The 24,550-nt window shown below is 33.1% G+C and overlaps 2 protein-coding genes and 1 pseudogene across 2 annotated transcripts; 2 read left to right on the forward strand and 1 right to left on the reverse strand.

The window, feature by feature from the left end:
* Positions 1 to 2,883: 2,883 nt before the first annotated feature.
* Positions 2,884 to 7,489, forward strand: LOC117933300 (annotated as a pseudogene).
* Positions 7,490 to 13,853: 6,364 nt separating this feature from the next.
* LOC117933301 lies at positions 13,854 to 14,301 on the forward strand. The gene is made up of 2 exons (XM_034854671.1): positions 13,854 to 14,153; positions 14,224 to 14,301. The coding sequence occupies exons 1-2, from the start codon at positions 13,854 to 13,856 to the stop codon at positions 14,299 to 14,301; spliced, it is 378 nt and encodes a 125-aa protein (XP_034710562.1).
* A 1,390-nt stretch (positions 14,302 to 15,691) lies between these two features.
* LOC117933133 (anthocyanidin 3-O-glucosyltransferase 5-like) lies at positions 15,692 to 17,406 on the reverse strand. Its single transcript, XM_034854527.1, has one exon. The coding sequence runs from the start codon at positions 17,351 to 17,353 to the stop codon at positions 15,923 to 15,925; it is 1,431 nt and encodes a 476-aa protein (XP_034710418.1). The 5' UTR covers positions 17,354 to 17,406; the 3' UTR covers positions 15,692 to 15,922.
* Positions 17,407 to 24,550: the final 7,144 nt, after the last annotated feature.

Raw genomic sequence — 24,550 nt, forward strand, 5'->3', positions numbered from 1 at the left:
TCTAATCTATATGCTCTTCCTGGTACAATTCCTTTATCAACAAATTCAGATGAACCAAATGAATCTATCAATACAACACTAGTCACTTTACCACAACGGCCACATCATATGGTTATGAGGTCAAAGAATGGTATTTTTAAACCAAAGGTCTATATGTTGATCTTAATGTTGAAGAACCTAATACTTTCCAGGAAGCAATCTCTCATCCCAAATGGAAAGAAGCAATGGATGAAGAATTTAGAGCTTTGATGAAGAACAAGACTTGGTCTTTGGTTTCTCTTCCAACTAACAGAACTTCTGTTGGGTGTAGATGGGTTTTTAAACTCAAAGGAATCCTGATGGTTCTGTCTCTAGGTACAAAGCTCATCTAGTAGCAAAGGGCTACTCTCAAGTTCCTGGTTTTGATTTTTATGAAACCTTCAGCCCAGTTGTGAAGCCTACTACAATTAGAGTTGTTCTTGCTATTGCTGTTTCTCAAAGCTGGTCTATAAGGCAGTTGGATGTCAATAATGCCTTTTTAAATGGTGAATTGCAAGAGGAAGTTTACATGGACCAACCTCCAGGTTTTGATGGCAGAACCAATCAAGAACAAAAGCTAGTTTGCAAACTACATAAGGCCTTGTATGGCTTAAAGCAGGCACCTCGGGCTTGGTTTGACAAACTCAAGATTTCTCTTCAACAGTTTGGTTTTTCTTCCACTAAGTCAGATCAGTCCCTATTTGTAAGGTTTACCAACTGTTCTTCTCTCTTTGTTCTTATTTATGTTGATGACATTGTGGTAACAGGGAGTAGTAGTCAAGAGATTCACGAGCTTATCTCAAGGTTAAGTGGTTTGTTTTCCCTTAAAGATCTTGGTGAGCTTAGCTATTTTTTGGGAATTGAGGTAAAGAAAACTACAGATGGTGGACTTCATCTTTCTAAAAAAAAATACATTCAGGATTTGCTCAAGAAGACTAAAATGGATGGAACTAAGTCACTTCCCACTCCTATGCTTTCTGGTCTAAAACTTTCAACTGGAACGGGTGATCCAATTGATAATGTTTTTGAGTACAGAAGTGTTGTTGGAGCTTTGCAATACATAACCATCACTAGACCCGAGATTGCTTTTAGTGTCAACAAAGTTTGCCAATTTATGCAGAAGCCTTTAGATACTCATTGGAAGGCTGTCAAACGAATTTTAAGGTATCTCAATGGCACTACAGATCTTGGTATTGTGTTGAAGCCATCAGAAACTATGAATTTAGTGGGGTTTTGTGATGCTGACTGGGGGAGTGATGTTGATGATCGAAGGTCTACATCTGGGCATTGTGTTTTTCTTGGGAAAAGCTTGGTTTCATGGAGTTCAAAAAAGCAGCACACTATTTCCAGATCTAGTACTGAAGCAGAATATAGAAGCTTGGCTAGCTTGACCTCAGAAATGTTATGGTTGCAGTCCCTCTTGTCTGAGCTCCAAACTAAGATGACTATGGTTCCTGTAATTTGGTGTGACAATATAAGTACTGTTTCCCTTTTAGCTAATCCAGTTTTGCATTCGAGGACTAAGCATATGGAGTTAGACCTTTATTTTGTAAGAGAGAAAGTAATGGAGAGAAAGTTGGTGGTCAATCATGTACCAACTGAGGATCAAGTTGCAGATGTGTTCACAAAGCCTTTATCTTTCAGGTTCTTTGACAAGCTGCGTGAAAAGCTTACTGTTACTTCTCTTGATCTGAAGAATGGAGATTAGGCTTGGTGTTGCTGGGATGTTCTCAGAATCTCCTTTTGAAAGTCTGATTGCTTCTACTGAGTGGTAAAAAGCTTGAATGATTGAATTTTATGGTGGCAGGTTCAGTGGCTCCCAGAGGCTTGCTCTCAGAGGCTTCATTTGAGGGAGCAAATTAGGCAAAGTAGTAGCAGGTTCAGTGGTTCCTAGAGGCTTCGTTTGAGGGAGCAAATTAGGCAAAGTAGCAATTAACAACTAGTAGTTTAGTTTGTTGCAACAGCATTAGTTATTTTCGTTTTCTTTGTTAAAACTCTGTTATCCTCTGTTTTTCTAATCTCTGCTATATATATAGCAGAGGTGTTGTATTATCAAAATAATAAAATTCCTCTCTCTCTTTCTCACTCTCTTCTTCTTCCTATCTCACACCTATACCCATTCTCCATGCCCCCATGCATATCACCCTTCTTAATACCATGTGCCCTTCATACTTATATCTCCACCGCCTCATTAGCTTATTTCTAACTCCATACCTCCATCCTTCATGCCATCCATGAACCACATCGAACCTTTTTTTTTTTCTTCTTACACTACCCGTGACTATACCCAAGATGCGCCAAGTGACTGGTTCTGTAATTTGTTCCATCATCATATCCCTAACTCTACCTCTCGACATCCATGGAACCTAACACCTGCATGGCTGCCCAAGTCCCTTCCAAGCCCCTCATCCTCTCTGTTCGCTCTGGTGCTGCGATTTCCATGCCTGAAATGATGGACACCATTCTCAACCTTGGACTAAACGATGAAGTAGTTGCTAGTTTGGCTGCAAAAAATGGAAGGCGCTTTGTTTATGACTCATACAGACGCTTTCTAGACATGTTTGGAGACGTAGTAATGGGGATTCCACGTTCATCATTTGAGGAGAAGTTAGAAAAATTGAAGGACGCACTGGGAGGTTACACGAGGCTTTTGAGTTTGTTCAGAACTCACCTTACAGGGAACACTCAATGATATGGGGTGCTCTGCTTGGGGCATGTAGGGTGCATGGAAACATAGACATGTTGAGGTTTGCAGTAAAGAAATATTTTGATTTGGAACCAGAAAACGCTGGAAAGTAATTTGTCTTGTCTAATGCTTATGCCACTTTTGGATTGTGGGACAATGTTGCGGAGGTTAGAGGAGCGATGAGGGAATCAAGGATGAGAAATGAGCCTGGATATAGTCGGATTGAGGTCCAAAGGGAGGTGCACTTCTTCCTTATGGGGGATAAATCCCACAAACAGACTGAGCAGATATACGAGGTGATCAAAGAAGTGACTTGCATTCTGAAAGGTGCTGGCTATGTTCCTGATTTAAGTGGCTGCTAATTCTTTTTTTAGAAAGTGGCTCATATTTGTGATATTTTTCATTTATTGAAAATTTTGTGCAAGTCTTGGATTTGTTAAATTTCAATTTTAATGTTGCTGACAAAAAGAGAGAATCTGCTTTAACTATAAATATGTGCCAGAAATATCGCAGAAAAATACATGCCATGGGCATATGAATGCTTCAAGCCAAGTCCCCCCCTTTGCCTTGTATTCCAAGCACTGAAGGCATCATAAGCAAAAAAGGTAAAAAGTTTTCCAACTAGAATTGTTGGACTATCTTCTAGGGTGACAACAAGATTCTAGTTCAGGAATAGCTACTCAATTGGGCTGGTTGCAATCTATTCTTTCCCATCCGTTGGGCTTTGCATGAATTATAATATTGTTGGGGTGATGGGAAACTTACAGTGTATCACTAAACAGATGGCTGCTCCAAGTTGAAGTTTGAAGAATGTGCATTAAGCTTTGTATCTGCATCTGTTACCAGGCTGCTTGGATTGTGGATGATACAGATGTGGAAGATTCATATAGGAATGATAATGGTGATACTGATGATGGAATGGTGCTAGTCCACATGGCATCCTTGGGTAATAACAGCGAGGTAAAGGATTACAATCTCTGTCTCAAGGTTGCTGAATTTTACAGAAGTGGATCCCATTAAGAAGTTTACAACATGTCGCTCCTTGGCTACATTAATTTCATTGGCTATCTCATAGCCAATCCCATCATCCCATCTTGGTCCCATACATGCACATGTCCAGCCGCATAGCCACTTTTGACCACGTGGTTTCCTTACATTTTTTTTCCTTTCTATTTTAAGAAATAATTTCCACATCCCCATTTCTTAAATAATTTTCCAGATTTTGGTTTGTTTAAAAATAATTTCAAATTCTCCTCTTTTTCATCCTTAGCATTTTTTTTTAGGTTCCAAAAATCCATTTTTGTTAATAAAATGTTGATGCCATTCTTCTTTTTGGCATGTAATTTTCGTAACTCCCATATTCTTTTAAATGTTTTAAAATAAACGTGAATTCAATTTCATAATTTCAAGCGATGGAATTTATGAAATTGATTCCATGCTAAAATAAATGGGCTTTGGTGGGGGCCCAACATTACTGGATGTTTCTCTAAAAATAAATTTGAGCGAATTGTGATATCTGATGATTCCTTGTCCTGTTTAGTGATGCATACGACATGTTCTATATTCTTTATGGTACACTGACCTCATTTTTATGATGACGCATTGCTTGTTCGTAGTTCAGGTACACATCCACTTCCACTCTGGTAATTCTCTATGCATATTCTGATACTCATATGTGCATGATCAATCTGAGTATTCATTCATTTTCTTATTGATTGCTCTGTCAATTTCATTTTATTAGTAGAGATCCGACTTTAGGGACTTAGAGGGGTGCTACGGTCTTTACCGTACCTTCCCGATAAGTAACCTGACCCTCGAGCCCAATCAGGTTTTTCATAGACCACATTTTCCAAGTGAGGAGTAATACTTAAGGTTTTCTTTCTTATTTTGTTTACCCTTTTAAAATAAAACAAAAATAAGTGGCGACTCCAAGTCATTTTCTAATAAATAAAATCATTATTTTCAAATAAAAATCGATCTCGCCATCGAGTGGAAGCGCATGAGCCAAAATACGGGGTCCACACATTGTCAAACTGCTCTTATTTAATAAATGAGTGAGATCGAATTATAAATGAATTAATATAGATAACCCATTAATGATATTTTAACATGTAAAAAGCTTGTTAACATGCTTATTATCCATTAAATCTATTGACCCAAATATAATTTATTTAATATTTCAAATTTAAAAATATTTTACTTTCAATTATTTTTATCATTTTTTTTGGTTTTTTTAAAATATTTTACGAGTTTCCAAATGCATATTATTACTTATTACTTATTATTTTTTGGGTTTTTTTATAAATATTTTACGGGTTTTAATCCATTTTCATCTTACTAATATATTTTCTCAAATTTTCATCCAATATTCTTAAATTTTTTTGTAAAATCCAACCATAAATATTTTGATAATTTTGATATTTTCATAATTGGTTTAAACCAAATTTAAGATCAATAAAACAACCGTAGAAGGCATGTTCCGATTCGACCTCGACACCTGCTCCAAGCGTAGGATCTCTTTGGCGCCGTCGCACTCTTCGAATCCGCAGTCCCCAAAATTTCCGTCTCATTCACTACCACTACAATGCTCTTCTCTATCTCTGCACTATATCAGTCGATGAACCTTCCTCCAAAGCTCTAGCCCTAGACTATGGTTTTCGCATATTCGATCACGCGGTTAACAGCGGCGTCACCCCCAACGAGGCCACCATCACCGCCGTCGCTAGCCTGGCCACCGCGAAGTCTGACGGGGATCTCGCGTTCGAGGTGGTCCGAACAATGGTGAATTATGAGCTCTCGCCGCGGCTGCGGACGTATGGGCCCGCGTTGTTCTGGTTTTGCGCGAACTTGGAAGGCGAAAAGGCGTGGGTTGTGGAGGAGCATATGGTTTCGATGGGGGTGCATCCGGAGGAGCCGGAGCTGGTCGCGCTGTTAAGGTGAGCGCGGAGATGGGGAGAAGAGATAAGGTGTATGCATATTTGCATAAGCTGAGAACCGCTGTGAGGAGTGTCAGTGAGTCGACTGCGGAGATTATTGAGGGTTGGTTCTGCGGTGAAGCGGCTTCGGAGGTGGGCGGTGTGGATTGTTGTTTGGGTGCGGTTGAAGAGGTGGCATTGAAGAACGGAGGTGGTTGGCACGGGCAAGGGTGGATCGGTAAAGGGAAGTGGGTGGTTTGTAGAACCAAAGTTGATTCGAGTGGCCAATGTGGTTCTTGCAGGGAGCAGTTGGCTACTGTTGACATTGATAGGCCTGAGACGGAGACGTTTTCAGAGTCAGTTGCGGCCATGGCAATGGAAAGGGAAGTCCGGTCCAATTTTCGGGAGTTTCAGGTGAGTGAAAGTTTTGTGGATTCATTTATTTTTTTGTTGTGTTCTTTAGAAGGTTATACTTCAGCTATGCTTGGATGCTTAGAAACTTGTGGAAAAGACCCTCTACTTTAAATGCTGACATTTGCTTTATAAAGTACTTCATCTTAAGCAAAATCTTCCACTCTTTCCAAGACCCACAGTGAGAATAAAACCAAGTTGAGTTTTTTAAACTGTGTAAAATGGACTGGACACCTTGGTTCTTTTGGTTGACTGTATTTCATTTTTTCTCTGCATTCCAATCTAATTTTGTAAACATCAAGACTTGGAATAATTGGGTGGTGAAGCTGGAGCTGATCATGTCCTCTATTAATTGATTTTGGGTGTGTTTAGTTGCATTAGATTTGTTCCATGTATCAGTGAACACTAATCAAGATTTCCAGATTTCATAGAATTGGAATTTAAAATCAGACTATTCTTTGCTGCTGAAATGTTGAATTTGTTTCATTTACTGATCTACTTTCTTTGTGTTGGTGTTTAGTGTCTCATAATACCTATTAAAAAACAAAATACATTTAGTGCCTGAAAACATGGTTGTGACCTTCCATAACTAAGAAGGTAGTGCTTATTGATTTTCCTGCAACTTGATACTGGCAACTTGGCTGATTCCAATGCTTGTCACTCATTTGTCCCTTTAAACACTTTTAGTGTCTTAGTATGTTCACTTTGTGCTGCTTAGATTTATATTATTTCAAATGACTGAATTCTGTGAAATCTGATTTTAACTTAAGGGACATGCAAATAAACCTTTAATTTTGTTTTATCTTGTCATTCAGAGTTTGCATTTTTATTTAAGAATTTCCTTCTCAACAAGCTGGGGACAACTAATGATTTAAGAAAATTTAGATTAGTTTTTCCTTCCAAGTTGGCTGGGTTAAGTGACATACAGATTTTGAATCCCAAAATCTTTGTAAATCCTTGTTTTATTTTTGAAAAAAGTTTTGGACAGTGGGATTTGAGATTCCCAAGTTCCAAAATATGCTTATTGGGGTTTTAATATTCTTTTGAGCTGGGAATTTCATTCCAACAAATTCTTCATAGAACTCAAAGTTTTTCTGCTTTGGAGATGATTGTACCTGATGTGGTAGTTAAACTCACTAATAGTTTAGGTGGAAGAAATTGAACAATGCAAGATATGCATTCTATATAGCAGTAAAGCCTGAATAATTCTGTGTATATTGTCTGTTAGATCTCATGTAGATTTCATCTTCATTCTTTCTAGTGTAAAGCAATTTTGCAAACATTATTTTACTTTTTTTTTTCTAACTTAGTTGGAGGTACCTTTTTCCTTAATTTACTCATTTTTTGTTTAATTTTACAACAGGATTGGCTGGACAAGCATGCTGATTATGAAGCTATTGTGGATGGAGCAAATATTGGGCTCTACCAACAGAATTTTGCCTCAGGTTGTCCAACCTAATTCCTTGACTTGTCTCCCTCGACTGTTATATTTGGCTTCCTCTTTTAAACTCCCAGGAAGCAGCTTTTTTCTCAAATGGAAAGAAAGACATCAAGCATGTGCTGTCTAAAATCCTAGTCTTTTATATGATAAATTTTGTCCTTACCTGTTTTCTATTTTTTGATCAATCTTTGTTAGTCTGATTTTCAGTTATTTATTTCAAATTTTTTCGAGCTGCGATTTTTAATATAAAATTTACATTTATTCAGGTTCAAACCCACTTATATTTTTCTAGTATTGGATCTACTAATTGTTTGTTTGATTCATCTTGGACTTCATATATGACTACTGCATGTCATGATTCAGATTAGAGACTCTGCAAGTTCTAACTAATGTTATTTTACATGAATTTCACTCCAAGTAATAGTTTAGAAGAGGGAGGCTGGATTGCATAAATGGCTACTAAGGCATTCATGGTCAGAGATAGAATTGTCATAATCCTCGTGCCTCTCAATTAAACACCTATTCAAAGATCTCATCCTCTATGCTGTTTGAAAATATTGCAAGAAATCTCTGTCCTAATGCTGTTCAACCTCACCATGGTTGCTGGCTCTGGCCTGTTGTTCTCTTTCACCACATCGTTGTAACTCTTTGACCAATGTCTGGATAGATCAGGCCTTCCAGCATGCCTGCTGGCACCAACACTGAACTGCCCCTGACCTTGTTTCCAGTTGTCCTTGGGGGATTTCAAGTCTCTTAGCTTGATTACTTTGGCAGCCCACTTCAGCAAGTCAAAAGCCTTCAGGGAGGATGATATCTCCTTGCATCTTTCCAGAAGCCATGCCAATCTCAAAGGTTGCCCTAAAGCAGTCTGTGACTTCCTTGACATTCATTCTCTCTAGTGGCAGTTGAACAATGGACTGAGCTTTAACATCTTATTATCCCACATTAGAAGAAAACCATTCAAACCCTTCAAATTCCAAGTTAAAATAGAAGCATTGTGGCACCACAATAATTTCTCTCTCTGGCTTCTCTATCCCTATGTCAGAACTCCTGCTGCCCCTTTCATAAGAGTTAATGGAAGATGCCTGCTTCCTTAACTACAATGCTTCCTTGAGCTTGTGCCCAGTCTTCTCCTCTTGGAGCTTCTGCTAGCTCTGCTTTTACTTTTCAATGTTTTCAAACAGGTTCATGACTCCTCGTTACAAACACTTCCAAAAATACTCGAATCCCTGATCACGCAGAGGACCCAATCAGAAGCCTGATCCTACTCTGTTTCCTAACTCACACCCTGCATCATCCCCTCACTTCTCTAATGGTTCCCCTAGAGCCAGTCTTATTCTATTTAACTGGCTTCGCATGCTGATAGCTACAGTTCGCTTAGCCAACCTAGGATGAACAAGGACTATCCAAAAAAAAACCAAGATCAAGAGTTTACAAGCCACCAGAAATAGATGGGAATGTGATTGACTGACTCCACACTGAACCCATTATTGATTTGGCAAACTAGACTATTGATGTATGTGAGGCTCATGATTGAAATATCAGTAAACAAGGATATATCGGTACTTGAATTTTACGGATATATCAGAAATATCGGAAAAACGTTGGTAAGACAAAAATTATTCAAAATTCATGAAAATATTTGGAAAACTCCAAAAAATAATAAAATAAGTAAAAATAGACATGTTAAAGTTATTTTATAAGTGTAATTGACATAAGTATGGTTAAGGAGAAAAATATTGGTAAGTAAGGATATATCTGTCTTAATATATAATTTATTATTTATCTTATCAAATTAATTTTAATTTATAAAATATTAGAACTTCATTATTATTATTTTTATATTTTAGTATTTTTTGAATAAATTTACATTTTTAATATTTTTAAATAAAGACATTCAAAATTAAAAAGATAAATATAAAAATTTTAAAAGTGAAGTGATAATAACTTTTTAAAATAGGATTAATAAGATAAATGATGATACATTTAATATTGAACTTATAATTTATTTAATTCAAATGTTGTCAATAATGTAAAACAAATGATGATGCATGTATGATTTTTAATATTTAATTATCACTTCTGTCCATGTTGTTACAAGGTCTGTCCATGTTGATGACATTTTGATGAGCTTTTCTATATGAAAATTTCATTCCTTATATTATATAGGGTTATTTGATTAAAATGGCCTCTCAAAACCCGATTTTTTAAATATAACATCCCACCATGTTTTGCTATCAATTAGACAAAAATACCCTCATTATTTTCTTGTAAAAATAACATTTTCTTCTAAAACCTACATGTAAATACTTAAAATAGAAAAGGAAATTTATGTTAAAAATTTGTTACTTTTCTAAAAAAAACATGAGAAGTGTTAGATTTCGATTTGGGGATTATTTCATCCCTTTTAACCAAATATTTCTATTATATAAGGGGTATGAGCGGTCCAAACGCTTGTTCACCAAGTTAAAGTGGGATAGTGAACCAAAAACTCTTCTTGAATAATTTTTGAAAGTGTTGAAAGTAGTTGTTTTTTTGTTGAAGATAGTGGTAAATAAGATTCAGTTGCCTATGTAATATCTTATCTAATTATCTTCCTGGAGACCATATTTCTTTTTTTCTTTTTCTTTATTCCCCCCTTTGTTTTCCACTTTTTGATAAGAAACTTTCTTGTCTTGTGTGAGACCATTTTTCTTACCCTCTGCATTCTGTAGAAATTATTGCTATCCTAAATAACCATTGAAGTATCCTCAATTCCTGTCCAGATTTGGATGGTTGTGATTTCTCAGTGTGAACTCCTGTATGTTTCTGATGCTAGCATGTATGAATATCATATCATGACGCCTTTTATTTATTTCTTTTCTTCTGTTCTCTTCTCTTTCTTTTAATCAAGTGATGAACTATGCCTACCATAAAAAAAAAAAAAGATCGGTCTCCTTTATGCTTCTAATGTTTCTGATGCTGCCTTTCGCAGGTTTGATCTACTTTCGTTAAGGGTAACGTAAAACTTCAGATGCCGCCTTCATATTCTTTATTCATCCAGGTATTGTTCCAATTTCTGAAAAGTTAGTTTCATTTGCTGGTCTTGTAAGGTATATAGGACTTATACGAAGGGTACCAAAAGGGGACTTATTTACAATTATAATATAAAGTGAGTTCTACCTTCTGTTTTCTACCTTGTTGATGACAATGCATGTAGGAACTTGTTCTCTCTCAGGGATTTAAATTTACCAGAACAATTGTCCTGCTGTTTGTGGTTAATTTGCATCTTAGAATGAATCAGATTGGACAAATTAGAACATTTGAAGTTTGAGATAAGATGAGAAGCAGGGAAAAAAATGGTAACAGGGAATGGTGAAAAATTGTGGATGAATGGGCAAACCGATTATAATATAATGAAATAATGAAAATTTAGGAATCCTTAGGAGCATTTGGAAATCTATGGCCCACCCATTAGAAACTTTAGTGGAAGGATTGTGGAAGGGATGTTTACGAAGTGAAAAAGATTGGTAAAACATCTTTTATGAAGGGTGTTCAGTCTTCTTGGGTTGAGGTGGAGAGATTCCGAGAGGTGTTTTTGTATAAAATCTGCTTGGATCCTCCAGAAGTGACTTTTTTTTTTTTGTAATATATAATACTACGTCATTTTTTTAATTGACAAAAAAAAAAAAAAAAAACTTTTTGTTGCTTGAGAGTTGGGGGGAGGGGGGATTTTAACTTCTGATAAATAGTCAAGGATGGAGCTCTGTTAACTGTTGGTTGGGCGTGCATTTCAAGTGAACGGTCTATAAGCCATCTCTTCATCCATTTCTTCACCTTATTTGGGTCGCTTGGGTCCTGCATTATTTGGTTGGAATGCCCTGAGAGGAATAATGAAGGGGGAGACATCTGTTTTGAGTTTGGCATGGTGCCTCTTGATGGAGAGAAAAAGGCAAACTAAAATATGTGACTTTGGTTGGTGAAATACAAATGACGAGGAATCAAACCCAAAATTTTCTAATAAATGTCTTAGGAAAATCAAACTAAAATATGTGACTATTTGGTAACCGTTCCTAGAAATTGTTTTCTTATTTTCTTCCCACTTCAAATTTAGATTTGACAAACTTCGGATTTTTAGAAATTTAAGAGAGAGTGGTATGTTTCTTCCAATAAGGTGCAATTGACAAGTTCTTACATTGTTCATGCTCAACATTTTCTTGTATTGAGCATTTTTCGGCTCTGTGAGGACCTGTTGGGCAGAAATAATACCAGAAAACTTGTCATCTATTGTGTGATAGAAGTGGGAGCTTATTGATTTCAATCTCAATTTGAAATAAACTTTGAAGGATTCTGTTCTCCAGGTATGGCTAACTCCATTAAGAGAGAATGAACACACTTGAACAAGTTGTATCACGCCCCAAATTCTGCGCAACCCAGAACTCCACTCGTGATCCCAAGTCAAGGGTTTGACCCTAAGGGTACTCCTATCCACGTTGGCAATAATCAAAACACCTTGAATTTTTTTTTCTTTTTCAATAAAGCATTTAATCCTAAATAAATTTATTAAGTTAAGATTTATTGTAACATATTATTTTACTTTTCCAAAACCAACCATCACACTATCTCCTGTTCACAAGTATAATAAATCCACTAGTCATCTTTCTACCCAAGAGCTCAAATATTTACAATAATCTTTAAGTCAAAAAGAATATTTCCAAAAATATTTTACAAACTAACAAAATATAATTTAACTTACAAAAGCCCATATTACTCAAATTGGTACATATAAAAAGGGTAATATAAATTTAAAAACAACTATTATTATGATTCTCTTGCTTTCTGGAACACTTCCTGAACTTCTTGTGGTCTCTCTGAAACTATACTTGCATCTAAAAATTTTAGAAAATAAAGGGGTGAGTATTTCCACGTTGCTCAGTAGGGTGTGTTAAACCCAAATAGGTTAGAAATTCTAAGTCAATAACACACTCATATGCCAAAACATAATATTACTTTTACATTATACGCTAAAGGAAACTCCAACCATACAAATTTAAATCAATCAAAATTGTCATTTTCATTATTCAATCATATGTCTAGCATATCAACCATTCTAAATTTACAAAATAAACAAGTCATTTTAGTCTTGAATAATATATTCAAACATACACTTAATAAATAATACAAATCATTCTTCCAAATGCAACCATGATGCAAATGCTTACACGTAATCACACAATACACTGTCGTTCTCGGGCTTTCACCGAAGGACACGCTTCCGCACCCAAATACGCTTCCCATTCGGAGTCTTCCGGAGGTAAACTTTTGGATTTTTCACCCTAGAGATCTCACTTTCTTCTTAATTCGCCTCACACGGGCCTTTACTTTTCATTACTATTTTTTTTTCTTTTTCCATTTCATGCACTTTTCGTAGTTTTTATCCTTCACACAACCATAATGCAAATGGAATGTCATGAGGTTAATTATCCTCATTCACAAGTATTATCAATATCACATAAATTTTCCAACTAGTCCAAATATCATTGAAATTACAATCATACCACAATTCCATAATTTTTCAACAATTCCAATAATTTCAATAATCAAATATAATTATTTTCTTCACCCTAAAATTACCAAAAATAACCAAATAAATTTCTAATAATTCAAATCTCAATTAAACATAATATATACCAAAATTCCATAATTTTCCAACAACTCCAATAATTTTCAATAATCAAATATAATTATTTTTCCATGATAAAATTATCAAAAATATTCCAATAATTATAAAAAAAAAATCCACATATCAATAAATTATAAATTATACCACAATTTCATAATTTTTCAATAATTCTAATAATCAAATATAATTATTTTCTTCACACTAAAATTACCAAAAGCAATCAAATAAATTTCTATTTTATAATTTATACTAAGGGCAATGCTTCAAGGGGCTTCACTTCCAAGTCAAGATGTTGCAGTGGAGGTTATTTGAGAGACTAATCAGTTATAGGAGGACCCACCCTTACCGCTCTTCCTCCGTCCATCATCAGCTCTTTTACTCTTTGCCTTGTTTCCTTATGGCTATGTTTGGTTCCCGGAAAATGCTAAGGGAAGGAAAAAAAAATCATGTGGAAAATGATTTTCTTTAGTTTGGGTGACATGGAAATTACGATGGAAAAAAAATAGAAAGGAAAATATTAAAGAAAATATCATAATATTTTCCTTATTAGTTTCCTTAAAAAATAAGGAGGAAAATAAGAGAAAAGATAGGGGAAAAGTTGGGGAAAATTTTATCGGGGTGGTATCGGCTTGCCAGAAGTGAAGGCTTTGCGAATGAGGGGACCGAGATCTTCATTGTTGTAGATGGCGGAGGAAAGGAGAAGTTGATCAAACTTCTCAGATGAGTCGCCGTCGGCGGTCGTCGGGACCACTTTGCAGCGCATTTTCGACAACTCCATCATTGTTTAACTGTTGGAGACGGCGAAGGAGCAGTGGCTGTATTGCTCTGGGTTTCATCAGGAAACTCATTTTCTCGCTCTTTCACTTTTTGGGTCTCTTCGATTTCCTGGAAACTGACGTTTCGTGGTCCGAAACGCATACGCAAGTGTCAGAATACCCGCCTGTATCGGCAGTTCTGATTCGTGAAATCCTGCTGGTGATGAAGTTCGGGGAGGCGATTATCAATGGCGACGCGCCGTATGTCTGTACGACTTCGAGGTAGGAGAAGAGATCAGGTGGTTGACCAATTGTAAACACATTTTCCACCGAAGCTGTCTGGACCATTGGATGGATCACGATCAGAAGTTGTGCTTGATGAGATGCAAGATGAGTTTAATCAACGGCTCTAGGCTGCCTCTGGGATCACATGAGTTTTATTTTATTTTTAAAATATTGGTATGGTGAGGGTGAGAGGGTTGAACTGTATATACATGAAGAAGAAAAAAAGAATGCTAGGTACCATTAAAAAAGGTAAGTTTTCAATAGTTATTGAACAATGGGCTCCCATAAAACGCGTTCTTCTATAATTATTTTTTAGAAAATAAGAGCATAAAATTTATTTTATTATTTAATAAATTGATAATCATTTAAGACAAATTATTGATTTTATTTTCCTTCTATTTTTCCTTAACTTTTTTTCATGGTTAACCAAACAAAAGAAAATGAATTCTTTTTTTTTTTTCCCTGAATTTTTCATAGATAACCAAACAAGTGAAAAAATTTATATTCCTTTTCTTAGTTTTTTCTTTCCTTCCATTTTTCCTCCTGATTTTCTATCTCTCGCATTTTTCGGGAACCAAACATAGCCTATAAGATCTCTAAACTTTTCTTTAACTAAATGTACTTTGAGGACAAATCTTAAAAGGTTTAGAAGATGAGAGCCAAAACTTTTGATTAGAACTCATGAAAGTTCATTCATTTTCAATAAAATATCTTTATTATACATGTAAAACTCTTTTAAAATTATTGAGTTTTTTAGTTCTAAAACATTCCAAAATTGTTTTTAAAATCAAACTTCAATTGATAATGACTATTTAGTAAATCCTAATACATGATTAAATTATTGATGACCATCTAAGAGATAATCGAAATTATTTATTAAGGTTTGATTACGCTATTAAAGAGGTACGCATCAAACGTTACAAACAATCTAGTAGTAATATGACATGTGCATTTGTATTTTATCTTATTTTCTATATCTTGTACTAATCCCATGATTAATTATTGATGACCACTTAAGAGATGATCGAAATTATTCATTCAGGTTCAATTACACTATTAAAGAGGTACGTATCAAACGTTCCAATCAATCTAGCAGTAATATGACATGTGCATTTGTATTTTATCTTATTTTCTATATCTTATCCTAATCCATGATTAATTATTGATGACCACCCAAGAGATGATCGAAATTATTCATTCAGGTTCGATTACACTATTAAAGAGGTACGCATCAAACGTTCCAATCAATCTAGCAGTAATATGACATGTGCATTTGTATTTTATCTTATTTTCTATATCTTATCCCTTAACCCAATAAACCAATATATGTTAGGCTTATGTTAGGTTGAAAGGAATCGTAACTATTTTTTTTTTCCATTCACTAAACAACAAACCTTCAAAAATGAAAACCACAACAATTTCATCACCAACACCAAAGAAACCATTTATTGATCTTAGTGTAACGATTTCTAGTAAAGAAATTAGAGAAAAATAAAAAAACAACATACAAATTTAACGTGATTCAACGGATTGTCTACGTCCATAGGAACGGAAAAGAAGACTTTTACTATATATAAAATTAGGATTACATAAAAAGGTATTTATACTAATTCTTAAATATATAATAAAATTCAAAAAATACCCTTAAACCGTCGTTCGACTCCAACATTTGGTCCTTTTTATTTCCCCATTATGAGCCACACGCTAAAACACCATCAAACTGATAAGGTAAATTCTAACGGCAATGCTTCACGGGGCTCCTGTACTCTTATGAAAGGAAATTGCAGCGGAAGCTACTTGTGAGAGTGAGTTATAGGAGGACCCATCCTTTCTTAAAGCTCTCTCTCCACTGTTCATCACTTCTTTTACCCTCTCCCTCGAATGATTCTCTTCCATAACCTTTCTCACCATCTTCTCTATCTCCTCCTTCCTCACCACCCTCTTTGTCGGCAACACCTCCGGCCGGACTGCAATTCCCAGCTCCTCCGTCAGCATGGTAGCATTCAATCGTTGCTCTGCGTAGAGCGGCCATGCGACCATCGGCACCCCACTGAGTATGCTCTCCAATGTGGAACCCCACCCGCAATGAGATAAAAATCCTCCCACCGATGGATGGCTGAGGATCTCCACTTGTGGTGCCCACAGCGGCACCACCACTCCCACATTTTTGGTCCGGGTCAGGAACCCTTCTGGCAAGTAATCTGATGGGTGCTCACCCCCTCCCTTTCCTGTTGTGAAAAATGACCCTGATGGATCGTTTTCGATGGGCGGGCGGACCACCCAAATGAACCTTTGCTGGCTCAGCTCCAATCCCCACGCCAACTCCGCGAGTTGCTCCGATGAGTGTGTTCCACCGCTCCCAAAAGATACATAAATAACCGAATCAGCGGGTTGAAGGTCTAGCCAATCCAACAACTCGCTCCTCGCTTCTTCTTTTCCGATCGGCCTTGTGAGTGGACCAATGGGGTAGATAGGTACCTTAGCGAACTGGGCCATTGCCTTGTGATCTCTTAGGGCTTTAAGCGTAGTGGGTTCCAGATCCTCCCATGTGTTCAACAGAATTCCGTCAGCCTTAGTGATCCCAACTCCCATGCGCATGTACTCGAGGTACTGCTGATTCCTCCTCTCCAGCATCGGATCAACCATATCTTCTGGCCGAACAGGTTTGCAACCGGGTAACTGAAGCGGTTCTGCTCTATCTACATACTCTCCTTTCACCTCCACATCTAGAGTTGGCACATACAACGTCAGGGCCAGAAGACACGCATTTGAAGGCACAAAAGTGTACTTGGGCATATCAAATTCTGGTATTTCAAGCGCTTCAAATCCAAAAAAGTCTACAATCATAAGCGAAGGAGGAAACTTCATCGCGGAGATGGCTGCCCGGAAGCTCGGTATGGTCTCGCGCATCATGACAACAATCCGAGTAAAGACCGCTGCATCGGCATCAACTAGGCTGGATATGTCGGCTGGGGGAAGTTCAACTACGTGTAGGAGCTTGGAACTGGCAGCAGAACCGAGAGACTGGGATTCTGCAGGTGACGCAGAGGCAGCGATTGCGAAGACAGTAACGTGGAAGCCATGATGGGTTACCAGGCGTTTGGCGAGCTCCAGGACGGGGATGAGGTGACCCAAACCAGGGCTGGCTAGGAGTACTGCGTGAGGCTTTGAGCTCTCCATGCTTGTATACCTGGACGGCTGCAACTATGAAGAAAGAATGAGCAGTGAACTCTGTGGGATACGAACTATTATAGAGATTTCAAAGGCGAGAGATTCAGCGTTCTGTACGTCGCTTTTGCGCCCGACAGTGCCTGACCACAACGCAGTGAAAATGATGGACAAATAAATATAAATAAATAAATACATCTATTAAATAGAATCAACAACCTCAAAGGTTACTTTAAATTTTAAAAGACAAAATTTTCTGGGTCTAATACTTTTAAAATACTAAAAATTTAAATTAATTAAATACCAGGATTTCCTGGGCCAATACTAATCTAAAATTACTAAACTTAATACTAGTTTGATTTATGAAATTTTGACATTAATTTACTTAATTTTTAAATTTTAATTTATTTTTAAAAAGTATTTCACTCATTAAAAAATTAAAGTATTAATTTTTACTTAATTTTGAATTTTTTAATTTTGTTTATTTAATAAAAAAAATTTAAAATTATATTTACATGTACAAGAAAAATCGACATAATCATTTAAGACTAATTTTTTAAATTTCAAATTATTTTAAAAATTGAATTGAAAAAATCAGATGTTGCTTGATTTGAAAGTTGTTTAAGTAAGGAGAAAATTTAAATAAATTAATAAATTTATTGAAATAGTTCAAAATGAGTGTCCAATGCTTGAATTAAGGGAGAATTATGTTTTCCGTCGGCTGAACCCAAAAATTGATCAAAGATCCATATATCATGCATATTTAAGTTCAAGATCCAAATAAAGTCTAAAAATTAAGTTAAAGGATATTATTCTTCATTAATCCCTAAAATACTCTTAACCCCTACATAAGCCCATAGTGAGGTAAATTTCAATTTTTTTTTTTTTGTGTTTTTTTTCCTTTTCTATTCCCAATTAAGTATTACTCATTTCTAACTTCTTCTTTTTTTCTCTCTCTTTTTTAAAGATATTGAATCTTTTTACTCTTATTATAAGTAAGGATAAAAAATTTTCATATAAAATTTAATAGATAATCAATTAATGAAATTTAATTATTTTTATTATTTTCATATAAAAATTAGTATTAAACAAGGTTTTCAATTTTTTTTTTTAAAAATAGTTTTCATTTTTTAATTAAATGTTTTTTCAAAAAGAAAATATAAAAAATATAAATCATATTACTAGTTTTTAGAAAGTATTTTTAAAATAGTTTTTTAATGTAATTTTTTTTAATTTAAAATAGAAAATAATACTACTTTTTAATTATTTATAAAAAAGAAGTTTAAAATAAATAAATAAATCTAAATAGTTAAAATAAAATTATTATGATTCCATGAATAACGTGCAATAAAGACTAAAAAAAACTTATACTTTGATATATTATATCTTTTTTATCAATGGAGCAAATATTTGGCCCAACCGGCTCAAAACACAATGGTACCTTGAATTAATACATACGTACATGAGTACTAGATAGCACATGTAGAAGTAGAGAACATTAAATGCATGCATGTACAATAGTCGACACACGTCATAAATTATTGTCGATCATTACGGTGTTGAATTTCTTTTGAAGTGACTATAATTTTAACTTTTAAGTTTAAAATAGTAATTAATGACTACGATTTTTATTATTTTAAAAAAAATCAAATACCATGACCACTAATTATGATTTTAAGTCATGATGGGTGACAATGATTTTGACTTAATATTACTAGTTTTTTAGAAAGTATTTTTAAAATAGTTTTTTAATGTAATTTTTTTTAATTTAAAATAGAAAATAATACTACTTTTTAATTATTTATAAAAAAGAAGTTTAAAATAAATAAATAAATCTAAATAGTTAAAATAAAATTATTATGATTCCATGAATAACGTGCAATAAAGACTAAAAAAACTTATACTTTGATATATTATATCTTTTTTATCAATGGAGCAAATATTTGGCCCAACCGGCTCAAAACACAATGGTACCTTGAATTAATACATACGTACATGAGTACTAGATAGCACATGTAGGAGTAGAGAACATTAAATGCATGCATGTACAATAGTCGACACACGTCATAAATTATTGTCGATCATTACGGTGTTGAATTTCTTTTGAAGTGACTATAATTTTAACTTTTAAGTTTAAAATAGTAATTAATGACTACGATTTTTATTATTTTAAAAAAAATCAAATACCATGACCACTAATTATGATTTTAAGTCATGATGGGTGACAATGATTTTGACTTAATATTACTAGTTTTTTAGAAAGTATTTTTAAAATAGTTTTTTAATGTAATTTTTTTTAATTTAAAATAGAAAATAATACTACTTTTTAATTATTTATAAAAAAGAAGTTTAAAATAAATAAATAAATCTAAATAGTTAAAATAAAATTATTATGATTCCATGAATAACGTGCAATAAAGACTAAAAAAAACTTATACTTTGATATATTATATCTTTTTTATCAATGGAGCAAATATTTGGCCCAACCGGCTCAAAACACAATGGTACCTTGAATTAATACATACGTACATGAGCACTAGATAGCACATGTAGGAGTAGAGAACATTAAATGCATGCATGTACAATAGTCGACACACGTCATAAATTATTGTCGATCATTACGGTGTTGAATTTCTTTTGAAGTGACTATAATTTTAACTTTTAAGTTTAAAATAGTAATTAATGACTACGATTTTTATTATTTTAAAAAAAATCAAATACCATGACCACTAATTATGATTTTAAGTCATGATGGGTGACAATGATTTTGACTTAATTTTTTTTATATATAAAATTATGTTATTTTATTTAAAATATTTAACTTTATTTTTAAAAAAATAAATTGATTTTGACTTAAATTATATATATATATATATATATATATATATATATATATATATATATATATATATATATATATATATATATATATATATATATATATATATAAATTATACGTTTCATTTGATATATTTACATTTATTTTTTAAAATCTATTATATTATTTTTATTTTATATTTATTAAAAATATATAAGTGGTTAATAAACTTATATGATCATTTAAAAAATAAAATAATATATGAAATAAATAATTGGTATTTTTAATTTGATATAAAAATAGTTTTGTTTAATTTATTAAAACAATTAATGACTAAGGCTTTGGTCACTATGGTTTTTAAAATCATGTTTAAAACCATATCATCAACCATGATTTTAATTTTAAGGTTAAAATTATGGTTACTAACTGTTAGTCCAAGGGTTCTCCTAATCGGGTTTTGATGATAACAAACCATGGTTAAATAACTAATTGATTTAATGTTTAAGAATCTCAGGTATAAACTCGAAAATTTATCAAAGGACCAAATGGATATAACATCGAGACGCTTGGAAGACTTGAGATCATAGGAAACTAATGTAAGATGAATGCATGAGTGCACTTAGGATTTTCATACGTTTTCATGCATCTTAGAAAACTCGGTTTATTCTTTAAAACGTCGACTTCATTAAAACCTGAGTTTTTAACTAATTTACCTTAGGCAATGTTTCAAATTGGCTTAATAATTTACCTAAAGATCTTGCCTAAGTGTTAGAAAAGAAAGGAATCAAAAATAGGTTTTTCAGGACCAAAAAGGCTCAACCGGTTGAGGCTATGGCCAACCGGTCAACCGATTGAGTAACCGGTCGACCGATTGAGGTCGTCCGGTCGAGGACCGATCGAGGAAGGTTAAAAACCTTCTCTCTCTCCCAGTAGCCTTCTCTTCCCGGTCGAGGTGATTCCTTTACCAGTTGAGGCAATGGTAACCTGTCATGCATTAAATGCTCCAACGGCTAGTGAACCGGTCAACCCCTAGCTCGATCGGACGAGGTTGCCTTTTACTGATTTTGACTCCCGAGCTTAGAAACCTATAAATTGAGAGCTCTACTTCATTTATTGATAAGAGAACAATTGCATTCAAAGCCTACCTACTTGTTTTTTATCAAAAAGCTCTCATCTCTTTCATTGTGCATTAAAATCACTACTTGCATATCCTTTAGTGCACTCTTGTTTGTCATCCTAGCCTTGTCTTGTTTTGAGTCATCTTTAAGGTAGGTTGAGTGATTATATCTTGTAACAATCCGAGTGTTAAAGTCTTCAAGAGGTTTGAATCTTGAAAAGGTTGTGTAAGAGCCCATTGGAGCCGAAATCCAAGTGTAAGAAGATTGAAAGCTTGGTTGAAGCTTCAAGTTAGTGGAACCCTCACTCGGTTAGGAGGTTGAGGAGAGTGGACGTAGGCAAGGAAGTGCCGAACCACTATAAACCCGAGTTTGAATTCTCTCAACTCTATCTCTTTACTTTGCTTATATTTTGTTTAATTTTGTTGTGATTGAAAAGATTTTAAAAACCCAATTCACCCCCCATTTTGGGTGTTTTTCTTAACTAAACATAGCCTTTGTTTTCTCACTAACTACAATTTTAATTTTTTTTTTAAATAATCAAAGTTGTAATTTCCAATTATGGTTTTAAAGTTAAAGTTGTATTTGGTCACTATGGTTGTGACCACTTAAAAAAAAAAAAAAAAACATAGTCACCAACTATGATTTAATGACATGGATGTCTACGGGGTGAAGACACTAAATTGGGTATTATTTTGAAATCAAGTTTAATTTGTGAATTTTTTTAATGGGTTATTTTATTTTATTTTATTTTTCCAAAATCCATAGTTATTATTCCTTCGCATACTATCCATATTCTTTTCATATATCAACTAATATTTATTTACATAGAACATTCATTTACCTTAAGGTATGTTTGGTAAGCGATAATAAAGAATGGGAATGAATATTTTGTTTTCATACTTATTAATATAAATGAATTTGGTAATTCTATTAATTATTATATTTGAATGCATATAAAAATATAATGTTGAAATGATAATTTGGTAAAAAAAAAAAAAGGAAATGAAAATGAAATAATATCTCGTACATTTAGTTTAAAATGATTTTTTATTTTTATATCTATTTAAAAAAAATCTCACATTGCACATAGTTTGGAATAATTTTTTATTTTCATTTAAAAAAATCCTGAAGAGTTTTTTTTTGGCTAAATTATAAAAATATATTTTGGCGTGTGATTTAAAAACAACATTATTTTAAAAAATTTATACTACTATTTAGTTATTGTTCTTTAAAATAAAATAAAATAGATAACTGTTCTTCTTTTTTTTTTTTCACTAAAAAAAGTGAATTTCAAATCAAGTAACACTTTGTATTAAATTTATTAATAAGTATAATAACTTTAAAAAAAAATTAAAACTCAAATATATATATATATATATATATATATATATATATATATATATATATATATATATAACTATAAAAAATAATAGACATAATTAATGCTTTAAATTCTTTAATAAAATTTGTAATGTTTAAAAATAATTTGAAATTCAAAATTTTGATTATTTAATTATAATTAAATAAAATAATTCAAAATGTCATGTTTGAGTAATAAATGTATGCATATAATAAAAAAAAAATTGGTTCATTTGTACCTTAAAAATTTTAATTTTATTTGTTTTATATTCATTTAAAATAAAATAATATGAACAATTATTAATTTGAATAATTATTCTTTATTTTTAATAAAATAAATTAATTATGCTTTTATAAGATGTTAATATCCATATTTTATAATATTTATAAAATTATATAAAAAGTATTAGAAATTATTAATCTTGAATTATTATTATTTATTTTTAACAAAATAAATTAATATCTATTATATATATATATATATATATATACATAATTTATGATTTCATTATATTCTTAATATTCATATTCATATTTTATTAAAATCTGTTTATTTTTAAATTTATTTTTAATTAAAAAGTTATTTTTATTTTTAATAAATGTTGATTAAATTTAGTTTACATTATATAAATTGAATTTACAATGTGCGTTTTTTACAAAATCAAAATAAAAAATTATTTTTAAAAACAATTTATCTAAAAAAGTCTTTAGTTTTAAATTTTTAAAAATAACTTGTACTAGGAAATCAAAATACATCCTAATTGAAAAGAATTGAAATCTCACTCACTCATAAGTGGTGTGATTCATTTCCATTTGCTTTTAATTTCACTCTCATCATTATTTTATTTTGATTTCATTTTTTTTTTAATTGAGATAGAGATGAAAATTATTTTAAATAAATATGACGAGGTTGGGATGGGTCATTAAATGAAGTAAGAATTATTTCAAATAAACAAAGTGTAGACCCCAAAATTTGTTTCATTTTTAATTTATATTGATTTTGATCTCAATTTTGTCCTTAGATTTTAAAACCCGATTACATTTTATTTTATTGGCTCATTTATACATTTTAAGTCTTAGTTCTTATTATTTTGTTTTATTTTATTTTATTTTATTTTATCTTATTTTTTCTTTCTTTTTATTTTATTTTATTTTATTTCTCTTTCCCTATTTTCCCTCGTTCTCTTCCCACTTTCCACTTGCTCTCTTCTCTCTCCTCTCTCCTATACCTACCCCCATACCCTTGCCCATACCCTCCCACGTTCAAGACCCATACCTCTGGCTCTTGATTGATATTATTTTTTTATTTTTTTCCCAGGCCGGACTGCATTTGCTGGGCCCTTTCTCCATTTTTCTTTTTTTCTTTTTTTGGGGAAAAAGGCAACTCCCCCCAACTCTCACGAGGTTCCCGACTATTTCTTCTTTGGGCTCATCAATGGCGGGAGAAGAGCTGATTGAGCTTAAGTTTAGACTTGCTGATGGCACCGACATCGATCCAAACAAGTATAATCCAACTACCTCTGTGGGATCTCTCAAAGAAAAGATACTTACACAATGGCCTAAAGGTTGCAAATCCTTTTTACCCTTTTAATCCCCTGCTTCATGGATCTTGATATGTTGGCTTCTTTCAGATTATTGTCCTATTTGTTTCCTTCTATGCATGCTTTCCATGATTTTCTTTTATTGATTTGGCTCAACATTTACACTTCCGTATTTAAAGAATCATGCCTTCTCTTTTTTAGATTGTGTGTTAGGTGGGTTTCTTTCAGAATTTTTTTTCTTCTTCTTCTATGAGAATGTTTGTTTCAACAGAAAATACTTTGTGGATATATTTTCTGAAAAAAAAAAAAAAACAGAGAATAAGATTCATAAATTAGGGCTTCATTTTTTATTATACTGAGCATCATGGTGCTA

Source organism: Vitis riparia, chromosome 16 (genome assembly GCF_004353265.1).
Source record: "Vitis riparia cultivar Riparia Gloire de Montpellier isolate 1030 chromosome 16, EGFV_Vit.rip_1.0, whole genome shotgun sequence".
Classification (NCBI taxonomy): domain Eukaryota; kingdom Viridiplantae; phylum Streptophyta; class Magnoliopsida; order Vitales; family Vitaceae; genus Vitis; species Vitis riparia.

What these genes read in the sequence shown, in the direction of transcription:
- LOC117933133 (XM_034854527.1), bottom strand. Translation starts at nt 17,353, where the DNA reads ATGGAGAGCTCAAAGCCTCACGCAGTACTCCTAGCCAGCCCTGGTTTG.
- LOC117933301 (XM_034854671.1), top strand. Translation starts at nt 13,854, where the DNA reads ATGAGTCGCCGTCGGCGGTCGTCGGGACCACTTTGCAGCGCATTTTCG. An exon ending in TCAATGGCGACGCGCCGTAT is followed by an intron (nt 14,154 to 14,223) that starts GTCTGTACGACT and finishes TTTCCACCGAAG; the next exon opens with CTGTCTGGACCATTGGATGG.